The sequence below is a fragment of the Nyctereutes procyonoides genome, unplaced genomic scaffold (assembly GCF_905146905.1).
Source record: "Nyctereutes procyonoides isolate TBG_1078 unplaced genomic scaffold, NYPRO_anot_genome, whole genome shotgun sequence".
Classification (NCBI taxonomy): Eukaryota; Metazoa; Chordata; class Mammalia; order Carnivora; family Canidae; genus Nyctereutes; species Nyctereutes procyonoides.
The window spans coordinates 22462515-22477335 of NW_026575047.1; the positions used below are offsets into that span (position 1 = coordinate 22462515).

The 14821-nt window shown below is 47.5% G+C and overlaps 1 protein-coding gene across 5 annotated transcripts in view; it reads right to left on the minus strand.

Moving 5' to 3' along the window:
- Positions 1-14821, minus strand: part of SLC2A9 (solute carrier family 2 member 9) — a 223565-nt gene that overhangs the window by 147349 nt on the left and 61395 nt on the right. For all 5 annotated transcript variants that reach the window (XM_055326806.1, XM_055326804.1, XM_055326805.1 and 2 more), the window contains one exon: positions 8970-9130. In XM_055326806.1, the coding sequence (XP_055182781.1) occupies positions 8970-9130 (161 nt within the window). The remainder of the gene's footprint in view (positions 1-8969; positions 9131-14821) is intronic.

Genomic DNA, 14821 nt, shown 5'->3' on the forward strand with positions numbered 1-14821 from the left:
GATGGGATGGACCTGACTGAAATCTTATATTAACAAGATCATGCAGTCTTCTATGTTGACCATGGGCTGTAGAAGTAAATGTGGATACGGGAGACCAGCTGGGAAGCGTTGGCAATGGATCATGCAAGTACTGATAGTGATAAGGACCAGGATGGTAGCAGTGGAGGTAGTGAGACGTGGTCAAATCCTGGGGTGCTTTGAAGGCAGTTGATGGAATTTACAGATGGATTGGACAGAAGTGGAGGGAAAGAGGAGTCAAGGATGCCACCAAGTGCTTTAGCCTGAGCTCTTGCACTGGACGTGATGGTCTATTTTGTGTGATGTAGATAATATTAAAGTCATATTCTGGTCTGACTTGAAACATTTGCAAACAAGGCTGCACGCCCTCTAAGTGAGTTCATCCTATTAATATATTCCTTCCCAAAATAACCCCCAGCCTGACAGTGTCCCAGTGAGGATGGAAACCTTACTTGCAAATAATTTGCAAAGCTGACTCACTGGGGTTCAGACACAGAGATTTTAATGGTTGTGTTTCCATTCCTCCCCAGAGATGAACACAGCAACAGAAACAAGGGAGACCAGGGCCGTGCCATTCCTGAGCTCAGAACTCCAGCGACCCCTGAGAAGCCGACCTGGGACACCTGATGCATTGTCCTGAGCCTTCCTATAGGGCAAAATCTTCTGGTGTGGTCCAGGAGATCATCAGCTCTCGGCAGAAGGGGCCAAATACGATGAAGAGTGATCAGGTGATGAGGAGAATGGAGAGCTTGTCACCTGAAGGAATGGCCGGCCAAGGGACTCGGCACGCTGAGCCCAGACCAGAGAAGGCTCAAGGAAGATGTGAGAGCTTCCACTGGGTCCTGCTTAAGCTCCATGCACAGGACCAAATGGTGAAAGATGCAGGGAATACTATTTCAGTTTGGGTTTAGAAAGTACTTTTGTAAAGGCCTAGTGGAATGGGAAACCTCTGGAGATAGGGCTGCCACCACCCACCCTTCCAACAATTCTTTAGGCTACTTGGCCTATAAACCAGGATCATACCTTGTTCCCCCAATCCTCACCCTCCTCATGTCCATCCATTCCTGCTTACCCGGCCAGAATTCCATGATCCATCATTTGAAACAGCCATACCCCCTCAACTCCTTGACCCACTGACCCACTTGCCCTCATTATATGTGCTTGGCAACCTCCAACCCTGCTTACATCCTGACCTACCTCACACATGCACCACAGAGCATGTGGCTGAAGAACAATCCACAATTATGTTAACTGGTGTCAACTTCAAGTTCATGAACCCCAGTCTCAAGTGGGCTTTTGGGACTCCTAGCAGCCATTCTGTGGTTCCCTGGTTCATGCAGTCTCCTGCTCATCCATAGGACTATTTCACACATCTCTCTCCTCAAGCCCCCTTATCCTCCTTCTCAGTTGATGACCTCGCTCTGTACTCCACTGAGAAAGTAGAAGCAATCTAGAGAGGATGTCATGTGTTCCCTTTACCTGGAATGACCTACCTGGTTCTGTACGCATAAGCTGTTTGCCCTCATGTTCCTATGGACGTACTGTCCCTGCTCCACTCTGAGGCCCAACCACCCCCTCTCACCTGCACAAGAACATTGCTTTGCTTCAGCAAGTTTCCTCTCTTGCTCCTGGCTACCAATTTTTCCCTTTCTGCTGGAACATCTCATTAACGTGCTATTGTAGCTGCCATCTTAGAAGAAAACTACACTCATCTATGCTCATTGTCTTGAGCTATTCTTCTCGCTTAAATCCACTCCAGAGGTTGTCTCTCCCACTGTGCCTCTGAAGCAGCTCCTGTCAGGTAGCCAGAGGTCACGTTGCTAAACCCACCAACCAGAGCTCAGGCTTTATCTTCATTTCTCAGCAGCGTTGAACACAGGTGATCGCCATTCCTTCCTTCACATGCTTTCCAGCCCTCACTCAGGTGGGTCTGCTCCTACCAGCCTCCTTATCATCTTCCCAACCCTCTCAATGTTGGGGGTGCTCCTGGTCTCAGCCCTTAAGCCTATTCCTTTGGCCTCTATACACTTCCTAGGTGATCTTGTTTTCTGGCTTCAAGTGTCACCTATGTACTATGACATCTAAACTTACATCCAAGTTCTTCACTCCCCTCTGAGTGCTAGACCCGTATAGCTAACTGCTTACTTCACATTGTCACTAGGAGGTCTGACAGACAATTCACAGTTAATATACCTAAAACTGAGTTCCTAATATTGCTCCTCTTCCCCCCCCCCAAAAAAAACCCTATTCCCCTTAAAGTCTTCCCTACTTCAAAACAAAAGCAAAAGCAAAGACAAAACAAAAACCAAAACAGCAACAACAACACACCACAATCCTAGTAGTTTCTCAGGCCAAAAATGTTAGCATTATTTTTTATTTCTCTCCCTCACTCCCCACATATAATACAACAGTAAAGCTTGCTTTATCTACTTCCAAAATATGTCCCAAACTCATAAAATTCTCACTACCTCTCACTATGCCTTGTTACAAACCTGGTGCAAATCAGGTCACCTTACCTGGATGATTGCAAGATGCTCCCAACCAGCCTCCCCAGATGCACTAACAACAAGCCTTTCTTTTTTTTTTTTACAGCAAGCCTTTCAAACTGTAAGTCAGGCTAGTTCTTAAAACACTCCAGTAACTCCCCTCTTACTCAGAGAAAAGCCAAAGTCCCAACCCTGCCCTATAAGGCCCTCTGCATCTAATCTCTGTGACTTCTCTACCTCATCTTCTATTTATTGACTTGGCCCCAGCCACACTGACATCCTGTCTTACCTCCAAAGATGAGCCTGTTCATCCCCCAGGGCCTTTGCAGCTGCTGCTCCCTCTGCCTGGAGAGCTGTTACCTTAGGGACTTTATTCACTTTGTTCACCCCTGAGTGCTTGGCATATAGCATGTGCTTGATAAATATTTATTGGGAAAATAAATGCAAGAGTGAATGAAAGTATGTAAGCAAAAGAAAAGTGGCCACTTTGGGAAGTTATAGTAGAAAAACCCTCACATATGAAGCATTCCTCCGTCCGTCCTTCCATCTATCCAACAACCCTTATTGCTTGCCTAGCATGTACAAGCCTCTGCACCAGGTTCTAGGGCTCATGTATACACGTGGCTCTTGCATCAAGGAACTGCTCTTGCAGGGAAGAGACAGAAACATAATTAAGTGGTAACAGCACAAAATGCAAAGTGATGTGACAGAGGGAAACAGAAAGTCCTACGTGAGCCCAGTGAAGGCCAGTATTTGGTTCTAACAGATGTGCGGCGGGCAGTGTGGGGCAGGAGTGACTATTTATTGACTTATAACTGTCATTTCTAGCTCATGCATCTGTAACCCCAAACAGGTCGTGTCCATAATCAGACAAACAGATGGTACAGAAACAACTTGTACCAAAGTTGCTACGAGTTTAGGGTTGGCTGACTCTGTTTCAGATTTTGAAACTCTGCCTTCCTGAAGCCCACGTGTACCATGCCTTATAGTCTGCCTTGAACCCCAGGACGGGCTTCCTTCTCCCAGTCCTTGGCATGGCAAGGTTCACAGTGCTTGGCAAGGCTTCAAGGCTAGTAGAATGGAGGTGGAGTATCAGGAATCCTGGTGGGTGCCTCTCTGTCCCTCAGCTCTCCCCCAACCCCTGCTTTGTCCATGTGGCTGCTCAAGGCTCCTGGTTGGCCCTTCTCCAAAAGGTGGTCCCCTCCTCCAGAGCAGCCTGCAGCCAATGACTGGATAGTGGTGGGAGGAGAATGTGCCCCAGATGGGACAGCTCCTGGGTATAATTCATGCTCCAGATGCCTGCGCAAAGCCAGCCTGGGTTTGAGAGCACAGCCTGGCTTGGCTCTCTTCCCCTTTTCTCTCTTCTGCTTCAATCACCTTCAAGGGAACTCCTGAAGAGCCCTCCCTCAACAAAACATGTGCATCCCAAGCTCCCTTGCAGGCTCTGCTTCTGGGGAACTCGCTTTCCTAAGATAATTCCAGCCTGAAAGAGATGGTTCAGGAACCAGTGTATATATTCTATTATGGACTGAATTATGTGCCAATTCCTCTGTTGAAGCTCTAACCTCCAACATGACTGTATTTGGAGATTGGGCATTCAAGGAGGTAACTATGGTTAGGTGAGGTCATAAGGGTGGGGCCCTAATCCAATGGGATAGGGGTCCTTACAAGAAGAACAGATACCAGGCATGCTCCTGCCTAGGCAAAACGGTCGTGTGAGGACATAGTACAAAGAGAGCCACCTGCAAGCCAAAGAGAATGGACTCAGGAGCAACCAACCCCATTGCCATCTTGATCTTGGACTTGAAGCCTCCCCAACTGTGAGAGAAGAAATTTCTGTTGTTCAAGCCTAGTATGTGCTTGCCATGTGCATTTCAGACTCCTCCAGCAGGCACCTAGAGAGCTAATGTTCATTCCCACTTCTATAAAGTAAAGACACATTTTAAAATATTGAAGTAGAAAAAGAGGAGAAAACACTTTGAGAACCTGCTATTTGCCTGGCATGATGTTTAGGAGGCTGGTTGTTACTGCTTGTTCAATACCCATCATCCTTCTTCTGGTGGGAGTCCCTTGGATTTCCTCCAAGAAACACTCCTGCCCTTAACTCTGTGTGGGGGCTCATCATGGTCACGCCCCCACCCCACTGTGACTCCAGGAATGGGCACATAATACAGTAATTTTAAATTAAATTTAGAATGTTATTCACCAGGGTTTCTCAATCTGGGAATAGTTATATTTGGAGGCCAAAATTTCTTTGTGGTGGGGGCTGTCCTGTGCACTGCAGGGTGTTTAGCAGCCTTCTTGGCCTCTACCAGATGCTGGTAGCACCTCTGAGCTGTGACAACCAGAAATACCTTCAGATACCATCAAATGTCCCCTGAGGGCAAAATATTGCCCCTGGTTGAAAAACTCTGAGGGTATGCAACCTTACACAAGTAAATGAGATTCAGGCCTGGAACTTTTCTAGAACTACTGGAAGGAGAAGTCTGTGCTGGGGACTCTGAGCAAGAACAGTGTCACCTTGAGCTGCTGGGGCCATCTTGCCTCCACCGGGGAGAGCGAGCCTGTGCAAGAAGCCAACACAAAGCAAGGCAGAGCTGAGAGACAGAGAAAACAGACAGGTGGATTCAGCTGAGTTATGTTCCAGTTATGTGAGCCAATTAGTTCCCTCTGGGCCTGAGCCAGTTTAGTTTGGGTTCCTGTCACAGGCATGAGTGATGTGACACATTTTATAAACAGTATTTTGTGCCATCCTCATATCCACTCCCTTAGGTGGGCTTACTTACCCAGATTTAAAACTGAAAGAGGCACCAGCTGCCTCTTCTTGTGCCTCTACTACCCATCCACCCAGCTGCAGTTCTTCCAAAGGCCATGGTGACGTGCAGAATGGATTGTTCATGGCTAGGCAGCAGGCTCAGGCTCTGCTGTTTGTCACTGACACTCAGGTGCCAGTAACAGTGCCTGGCTCTCAGTCAATGTTCAAAAATACTTGCTGCATGGATGAATGTGGTTATATGGCTTGCTCAAGAATATGCCTGAGGATCTAATTTTAAAGCCCGAGGGAGTTTCCCTATGGATTTTGCTATTTTCTCTGCTCTGCTCTGCTCTAGAAGGAAAAACTAGATCCAAGGATATATGTAAGGAGGCCAATTTCAGAGAGATTGGAAGAACACATTCACAACCAGCTCTGTTGGGTGATGGGATGACGCACCTCAGGAAGAGCTCATGAGGACAGGGACAAGGATGACACTGGCACTAGCCAATGTAAGGTGGGCACTGACTCCATGTCAACCACTGAGATGAGCACTTTATATCCACCGTCTCATTTCATCTTCACAACAACCTTCTGACGGGCATTGTTTTATCTTCATTTTGCCACTACACAAAGCCTGGAGAACTTGAGTAACTCATACATGGCCTCATGAGCTGTAAGCACTGTGGATCCTCTAGCCAGATCCATGCACCAACATGGTCACGATCTTGTCTCATGAGGGAAGGAAGATTCGGTCACTAGAACCATTTAAGCCGAGGACAGATGACCTCAAAGAAGGGGAAGGATTCAACCAGAATTCTCCAAGTCAGAGATTCCAGGAGACAAGGAACTTGTACCCCTGAGACCAGATAATGGGGTGACTCATCTACAGAGGCCATTCCTGGCCCCTCATGCTCCCGCAGTCCTCACTCCTCTCCCAAATCACAGATGAGTTCAACATGTCCTAGCAAGGATCAGCCCCCTCCTGGACCTCTGATGACGAGGCTCACCTGACTCCGAGGTCCCCCCAACTCCACCCAAATTTCCCCCCACTAGCCACATCTTTGAGTCCCTTCCACTGGACCCCAAACCAGCCTTGTATATTAAGCCCAACCTCTTCTTTTTCCCCAACAGCACCCCTGGGAGACAAATAATGAGGCATCACGAAGCAGTTTTAATAGACACCATGTGATAGGAAAATCACAGGCTCTTATCAAACAGACCAGATCTGAATGTCAGATCAACCTCATTCTTGTCACCTTGGGCAAGTTGCTAGGCCTTTCAGGGCCTCGGACTCAACGCTTGTAGACCAGGGACAACAATACAGAGTTGTAGAAGTAAATGAGGTATGGAAAGTCAAGCACTCGTATGGAGCAGGGAGTGAATAAATGGCAGCAGACTTCTCTGGGTTTTGCTCCTTTTCCTCCCAACAGAGTTACTATTCAAGCTGAGACTTCATCTATGTTCAACTTTTATTCACATAATGATGAGAAAAGGAATTGGCAGCTGGCCAGGGCAAAAGGACCAACACCTTTTGATAGAATCTTTCTCCAGCCTAGAACTCCTCCTTCACTTAGAAAATTAATTTCTTTGAAACATTGTCTCTTTCCCACTCCTTTCAGGTTTTTGTTTTTTTTTGTTTTTTTTTTTGTTTTTTGTTTTTTGTTTTTTTTTGCACCCTGCTATTGACAGTTGCAAAGTCACTTTCATTGCCTTCATTTTACATGAGGGAAAAGTGTTGGATGAAAAGGTGAGGTGGCAAAGTCCCATATCACACACCTGGCAAGCTGGGGAGCAAGGACTTGCTGGGCCACAACCTCCAGACCCCGACAGCAGCGTGGGTTTCCCTCTACCATCCACCTGGGTTCAGAGATTCCTTATGGGGCAGCCTTGGAGTATAAGTGCCATGGCCAGGCACAAGGCAAGCATATGTCATGACCACGAATCCTGGGGCCGAGGGTAACTCTAACTAGAATAGACAAGAGAACTGGGGTCAGAAATGGGCCCAGGCCGGGGGTTTGGCAACAGTACTTCATGGACCCTGGTCCGTGATGCCAATCTGGGGGCCAGCTGGTCACTTACCTGAGGTCAAACAGTCATGGACTGTAAAGTACCATTGCCAGCAGACTCCTCCTTAAGATCTGCTTGGCATACTGGAAGGGACATGATGCTGTGGAGTGGATTCCAACCTGAGCTCAGGCTCTGTGTAAGCTCTCAACTCCATCCCCCACCCAGGACCCCAGAGAGTGGAGAAAATTCAATGAGAGTGTGTGTGAGTGTCTGATACATTGGGGCACCTCTGGAAATGGCAGCCCTCCCTCCACTATGCAATAGGTGTACTTCTCTGGAGTATGGAGTTCCCATTAGTTGCCACCTGGAAGTGGTCTTTGGGTCAAGGAAAGTGTCAGCACCTTCCCTGCCTCGCTGGGGGGCCACATGAGCATGGCATGCATGCTTTCAGGATGGCTCCCTGCCCCAGCCTTGCAAAAGCCTGCTTTGAAACACCGTCAGTCTAACTTGCTCCTTGTTGGGGATGTGAGGCCAAGGCTAGAGGAAGGGGTGGCACCTTTTTAAATAGTGTTCCTGTAGCCCTGGGGAGGGGAAAGATTTTCTGGAGTCCGTTGAATCTCCTTTCCAATTCAGGTCAACGCAATACGGGGAGCTGTTGAGCACTTCCTGTGTATGGGTGTCAGGATAATGAGGAGGAGGATGGTAATAAGAGCAGCTTCTATTTACTGAGTTTCTGTCAACAGACTCTTCTCACTCCACTCATTTTCTCCAGTCCCTGTAACATTTCCTACAAGGCACTTTACAGAGGAGGAGGTTTGAGCTTCAAATAATTAAAGGACTTGGCCAAAGGCGCACAACTGGAAACTGGAAGACCCATGAGTCAAGTTCAGACACGAATGCTGCAGGGACTCTACTTTTCCACTAATACTTTAATATCCCCCAGGAAGTTACAAGTGAAGATACAGAGAGAATGACTGGGGAAATTTATTGATAATAGATCTGATCTCAGATAAGCTTCTAGGATAGAAATAACTGAGAAATGAAGCCCAGGAGGTAAAGAGGATCTGACTGGAGGGGGCCCGGACGGGAAAGTTCAACAGGAAGTATTGGACACTCATTGCAACTGTATTTGTAATACAAAAGATCTGAAACAACCTTAGTGTCTGTCCATGGGAGATTGGTTTAATAAGTTATCATTCAGTCATCTGACAAAACACTGTCCTTTATGGACTTACCTGGAACAATCACTAAGACAGTGTGCTGAACCTTCTCCATTTGCTCCTGCAGCCAGATCCATCTCCTCCCTCCCAATCCTGCTCTGAGCACTGGGAGCTGAGCCTCCTGGACTGTGCCAGCAAGGCTCCTGGTGTTTCCGGCTTCTACTTGGGTTTGACCAATAAGTGGCACAGCAGCAGGTTGGAAACAGAAGCCAGGGTATTACTTCCCTAGTCTCTCCCTGTTTGGACAATATTTATTGATTGTCCATGCAGCCTCCACAACCTCAGCTCCTGCTTGTCAGTCCATTGTCCATGGTCTCTATTCTTCTTTGACCTCAGGTGCCCTGTCTCCCCCCACCCTTGCTCTTCTGGCATTAAAATCTCTCCAGCTGGACTGTCTAAATGGAATTCTCCTGGGATCTTGACTATGATACATATTTTGAACATTACAGAGAGGATCCCCAAGCAGAGACGGCATCCACTAACCTCCCAAGAACTTTTCCGATCAGCTTCACCATTAAAGTCCCCACAAGTCCACCAATGGCAAATATGGACACCGTCACAGACCAGAGCAGAGTGAGAGTGTCTGGGTCTATTGGATGCCCATGTCTTCTTTCCCACGATTCATTGTAGAAGGCCTTGATGTACTGAAAACAAACAACAAACCATGTTATTGCATCCTGCTGCTTGAATCCAGCCAGTATGTAAACAGAAACAGCTTTTACAGAGCAATTTTCTGCACGCTAGGGATTTTGCTAAGTTCTGTTTGAGCTTTATTTCATTGAACCGCTCTAACAAATTTTGTGGACAGGCCCTATTTTTGCCTCATTTTGCAGATAGGGAAGCTCAGAGACACAAAGTGACTTGCTCAGTAAGTGGCAAACCTGGATGGAAGTCAAACTCAGATCTGACCCCAAACCTGGGGTGACCATTTATACCCAGGGGTCCCCAGCTCTGGGGCACAGCAGTACCAACTGGGAAATGTGTTAAAAATACACATACCTGATAAAACAGAAAGTCTTTCCCACCTTGAGGTAGACAAAGATACACCATAAAACAAAAACAAAAAGCTCATTTGGGTTTCAGCAACATTAAACTGTTCTATTTTTCAAGACAACTTGAAAAAAATGTAAAGACAAGCCACAGACTGAGATAACATATTTGCAACACATATACTATAAAAGACTTATATCCACAATACATAAAGAACCCTAACAAGTCAATAAGACAACCCAATTAAATGAGCAAAGGACTTGAACAGACTCTAAGGAAAATTCAAATGACCAATAAGTTAATGACGCGATGCTCAATGTTATTAGTCAACAGGCAAAAGCAAATTAAAATCAAAAGATACCACTTTGCATTGTCTAGATCCCCATTGTTGCCAATTCTGATTCAGTGGACTTGGATGGTGACTGGCTGATGCTGATGTGCACCAAAGACTAAGGTCACGGCACTTAGCTCTCCTCAAGGGAGTTTCATCCCCAAGATGCTCATAGGTACCCACTGATACTGGACATAGGCCCACAAACATTTCCAGAGGCAGCATATGACACTGCAGAATAAGCATAGGTTCTAGATGCACAGACCTGAGCTTGAATCCCAGCACAACAATTTGCTGATTTAAACCAGCTGGACCTTTGCTTCCTCATCTGCAAAATGGGAATGATGACACTAATGTCTCAGGGCTATTGTGAGGGTCACGCTAGAATTTGGCGCAGCGCCCAGTGCTTGGGTGAAGCTAACACAGTCCTTAGGAGACTAAAAACAAACAGGTCTGGTAAGACCAAGGAGTGATCAGCAGTGCACTCTCATGCACTGTGTTTAATTTGTACAACCATCTTGGAAAACAGTTTGGCATCATCTAAAAAAGGTGAAGATGCCCCAAACCTACAACCCAGCAAATCCATTTCTAGAAAATTCCTCTAAAAAACTTTTTTCCATTTGCCCTAGGACATATCTACCCAAAATTCCATGTAGCATTGCTTATAAAAGCACCAAATGGGAAACAACCCCATGCAGTAGGATGGATAAATAAATTGTGGAATAGTCATCACATGAAACACTCAGTCGCAAACATGAATGAAGTACAGCAACATGCAAACACACATAATAAAATCTCACAAATAGCATTGAACAAAATAAGGCAGAAACAAAAGAATACATATAGTATGATGCCATATATAAATTCAAAATTATGCAAATATAAATTTTGGGAGGGGAATTACAAGTAGATTGTAAAACTACAGGGGTGCCTGGGTGGTTCAGTCAGCAAGCATCTGCCTTTGCTTCAGGTCATGATCCCAGGATCCTGGGATCCAGCCCCACATTGGGCTCCTGCTCAGCAGGGAGTCAGCTTCTCCCTCTCCCTCTACCCCTTGCCCCTGCTCATGCTCTCTCTCTCTCTCTCTCTCTCTCTCCTCTCTCTCTCTCTCTCTCTCTCTGCACTCCCTCTCTCAAATAAACAAATAAAAATCTTAAAAAGATTGTAAAACTACAAAGGAAAACAAAGAATTATTGCAAATGTCAGGTCAGTGGTCATTCCTGGGATGTAGTGGAAGAAATGATCTGGGGTGGGGCACCTGGCAGGATCCTCTATTCTTTTTTTTAAGATTTTATTTATTAGAGAGAGAGAGAGAGAGAGAGAGGCGCAGAGACACAGGCTGAGGGAGGAGCAGCATGGAGCCTGACATGGGACTTGATCCCGGGTCTCCAGGATCACACCCTGGACTGAGAGCTGCACTAAACCACTGAGCCACCCAGGCTGCCCTGGATCTTCTGTTCTTAATCTTCATATTCTTAGCTGGATGATAGATAGATAATCATTCTTTAAACTCTGTGTGTGTACACAATGCATATGTATGTACTTTATATATTCTTTTTTAACTATAATGCATCCCACCAACCTGAAACCTTTTTTTTTTAATGGTGGGGAAGTATTCTAGGCAGAGGGAGAAGCATGTGCCATGAAGCCATGGCAGAAGAGAGCTTACAGTGTCCACAGAATTGAAAGCAGGCCAGTGGGGGTGGAATGGGACAAGGGAGGGAAGAAGGGGCTGTAAGGAGTTGAAGGGGGAGGAAAGGGAGGTCACATAGGACTTTACCGGTCATGGTAATGAGTTTGCTTGTCACTTGGACTTTTCTGGGGGGATGGAGTGGGAAACTGTTGGAGGGCTTTAAGCAAGGGGAGGATGGAAACCTTCCAGGTTTCCATCTTTAGCAGACTGCTCTGGCTTCAGAGTGGCAAGAGAACTAAAGGAAGCTAACAAGGAAGCTGGCAGCATGTTGGGGGCACAGCAACAGTCCAAAGATCTTGGTGGCCTGGACCAAGTAGTGAAAGTAGAGAGAAGGGCTGGACCTGAGATTGTTTCAAGAATAGGATGGACAAGACTAACTGGGCAACTGACTCCGGATCTGGGGAGGGAAGGTGTTAGAGACGTCTAAGAGGAACACAGAAGACTGCTGGGTTTCTGGCCCAAGCAAATGGGCTGATGGCAGGAGATGAGGCAGGAGGGGTAGCATCCTCTCCCTATGAGATATCTATTCTCTTCCCATTCTCTCTCTCTCTCTCTCTCTCTCTCTCTCTCTCTCTCTTTCTCTCTCTCTCTCCATAACTACCTGGCTCATAGTATGGAGCAAGGACAGAATATATTATCAACAACTAGGGCTATTCTGAAACATGATGATGTTTCCACACACAACACTCATCATCCACTGATTCATTCAACAAGCATGGCCTGAGTACTGGGTTCTGATCTGGACAGAGACAAACAAAACATGGCCTCCAGACCTCAGAGATACTCCAGTCCACTGGAGGGGATAATGCACTGTACCATTTAAGGATGCTCTTGGCTGCATATAACAGGATATCAAAACTCAAAACAGCTAAGCAACAAGGACCCTTACTAGCTTATGTAGGTGCAGACTCACAAGAGCGCTGAGCTTGATCTGGTGGCTCAGTACCATGGCCAAGAATCCAGGTGCTTCCTTTTGCTTCACTCTTCTCTCCACAGTTTTGACCTGGTCCTAAGGCTGCATCCACTCACAAGTACAGGGTGACTTTTAGAAACCCTTTTGGCCACATATGTGAGTGAAGAGAGTAATCCTGGCCTCTCAAGGGTCTCTTGATGCCAAAATCTTTCCAGAAGCCTCTAGAAATCCTCTCTTTATATCCCACTGGCCCAGATCTGGGCATAGGCCCCTCACTAAGCCAATCATTAAAGAATGGGATAGGAAATGTCCCCTGGATCTCTGGCCCTGAATTCCATTTCTTTATCTTCTCTTCTTCAGCTTCTAAACATAACACCATTCTCTAATTGCTCAGTCAAAACATGGGAGTTCCTCCTAAATTCTTGCCCTTGATCCATACCCCTCAGTTAAGCCATCCTGGCTTATCCCTGTGTTATCAGTTGAATTGTGAACCTCCCCCCGTCAAATTCGTATGTTGGAGTCTTAAGTCCCAGAACCTCAGAATGTGACCTCATTTGGAAATAGGGTCATTGCAGATGTTAATTAATTAAGATGAGGTCATCTTGGAGTAGGGTAAGATCCTACCCCAATCTGCTTGGTGTCCTTATAAAAAGGGTAAATTTGAACACATTTTTATGGGCTGAACTGTGTCTCCCCCCACCCCCTTCAGATTGTAGGTTGAATCCTAACCCACTGTGCCTCAGAGTGTATACAGGCTCTTTACAGAGGGAATCAAATTGAAATGAGTTCATTAAGGTGGACATGGTCCAAAATGACTTGCATCCTTATTAAAAGGGTCCACAGAGGCATGCCTAGAGGGAAGACGATGGGAAGAGGCACAGGGTAGGGTCCGCCCTAGAACAGACTCGTTGCTCGCAGGCCTCGGAAGGAACTGACCCTGCCTCAGTTCCAAAATACTTGTCACCACTTAGCCCACGGCAGCCGGTCCAGGCCACCATAGCTGCTGCGCGCTCAGCTCACCAAGGAGTCGCGTGCTGGCAGTGGCTGGACATCAGCGCTGACCCTTGGTGTCCACGCACTCTGTGGCCGCCTGTCATCCTTTGGCTCCCCTGCATGGGGAACCCCGTCCCATTTTGGGGAACTTTGTGCTCCACAGTGCTGGGGGAACACACAGTCCACTCCTCCCTATTTAGATTGACCGCACTAGACACCGGCTCTCCTAGCATCCCCAGCAGCTAGCCAGTGGTCACGTGACTCGGGCTCAGCCAGTCAGAGGCCTGGGCTCTGCGGGGCGGGGCTCTGTGGTGGAGGGCTCTGTGGTGGAGGGCTCTGTGGGGCGGGGCTCTGCAGTGGAGGGCTCTGTGGTGGGAGGGGCTCTGTGCGGGGCGGGGCTCTGCAGTGGGAGGGGCTCTGTGGTGGGAGGGGCTCTGTGGGGCGGGCTCTGCAGTGGAGGGCTCTGTGGTGGGAGGGCTCTGTGGGGCGGGGCTCTGCAGTGGGCGGGCTCTGCGGGAGGCGGGGCTGGGACTCCTTCCACAGCCAAGGGAGCACAGGCCAGACTGGGTTTGGGGACCACTAAGACAGCAGGGGAGCCCCCGTGTCCTGTGCCACCTGTAAACTAACCGACACTGGTGGCCCCTGGGTATGAGGTGGGGCATCAGCCAGGCTGCAAAGCTTCGAGGCCGGCTCACCAGACCTGCCAACAATCCTGCAAGCTTCTCCCTAGTTTGTCAACAACTCTTTTAGCTTCAATCAGACAAAATTGCTGTTGTTGTTTCCAACTGCTGAAACTACCAAAACACGTGAATTATCCCATTTCAGCCTCACAGCAACCCTTTTGGCAGAAAGCCTCAATGATAGATGAGGGAGCCAAGAGTTGCCAACTTGCCCATGGTCACGCGGCTAACAGGTGGAGGAGGGGAGGGCTGTGCGAGGTCGGCCTCACATCCGAGCCCTGAAGGACAACTCCATTATCCAGGCTCCAAACTTCACAGTCAAGGTGGCCATGTTAAGCAGCTGAGTAAAATGGTGTATTTATTAATTTAAAAGTATTAATGAAGTCTGTGTTAGGGGCTAGACACTCTGCTCGGCCCTGAAGTACAAGGATGACAACCAAGGGACACAGAACATAGTGGGAGGAAGAGTGTGATGAACTGTTAGGGCAGTGGCTGGAGAGGCCTGAGGAAGGCAGGCATACAGGACCCCAAGAGTGACAGCGAGCATTCACAGGGTCAAAACCCTTGGAGAAGGTGGTGTAAGGAATGAGTATCCAGGACAGGACAGGCACCTCTCTTGCTGCTCAATAATCAGGAGTCCCCCCCTGCTCCCCACCCAACACACACAGAAGGTCATTCTTGGATGTCACCTTGATACCTACTGCAATCCCGCACTGATTCAAGCAACCACAGCCA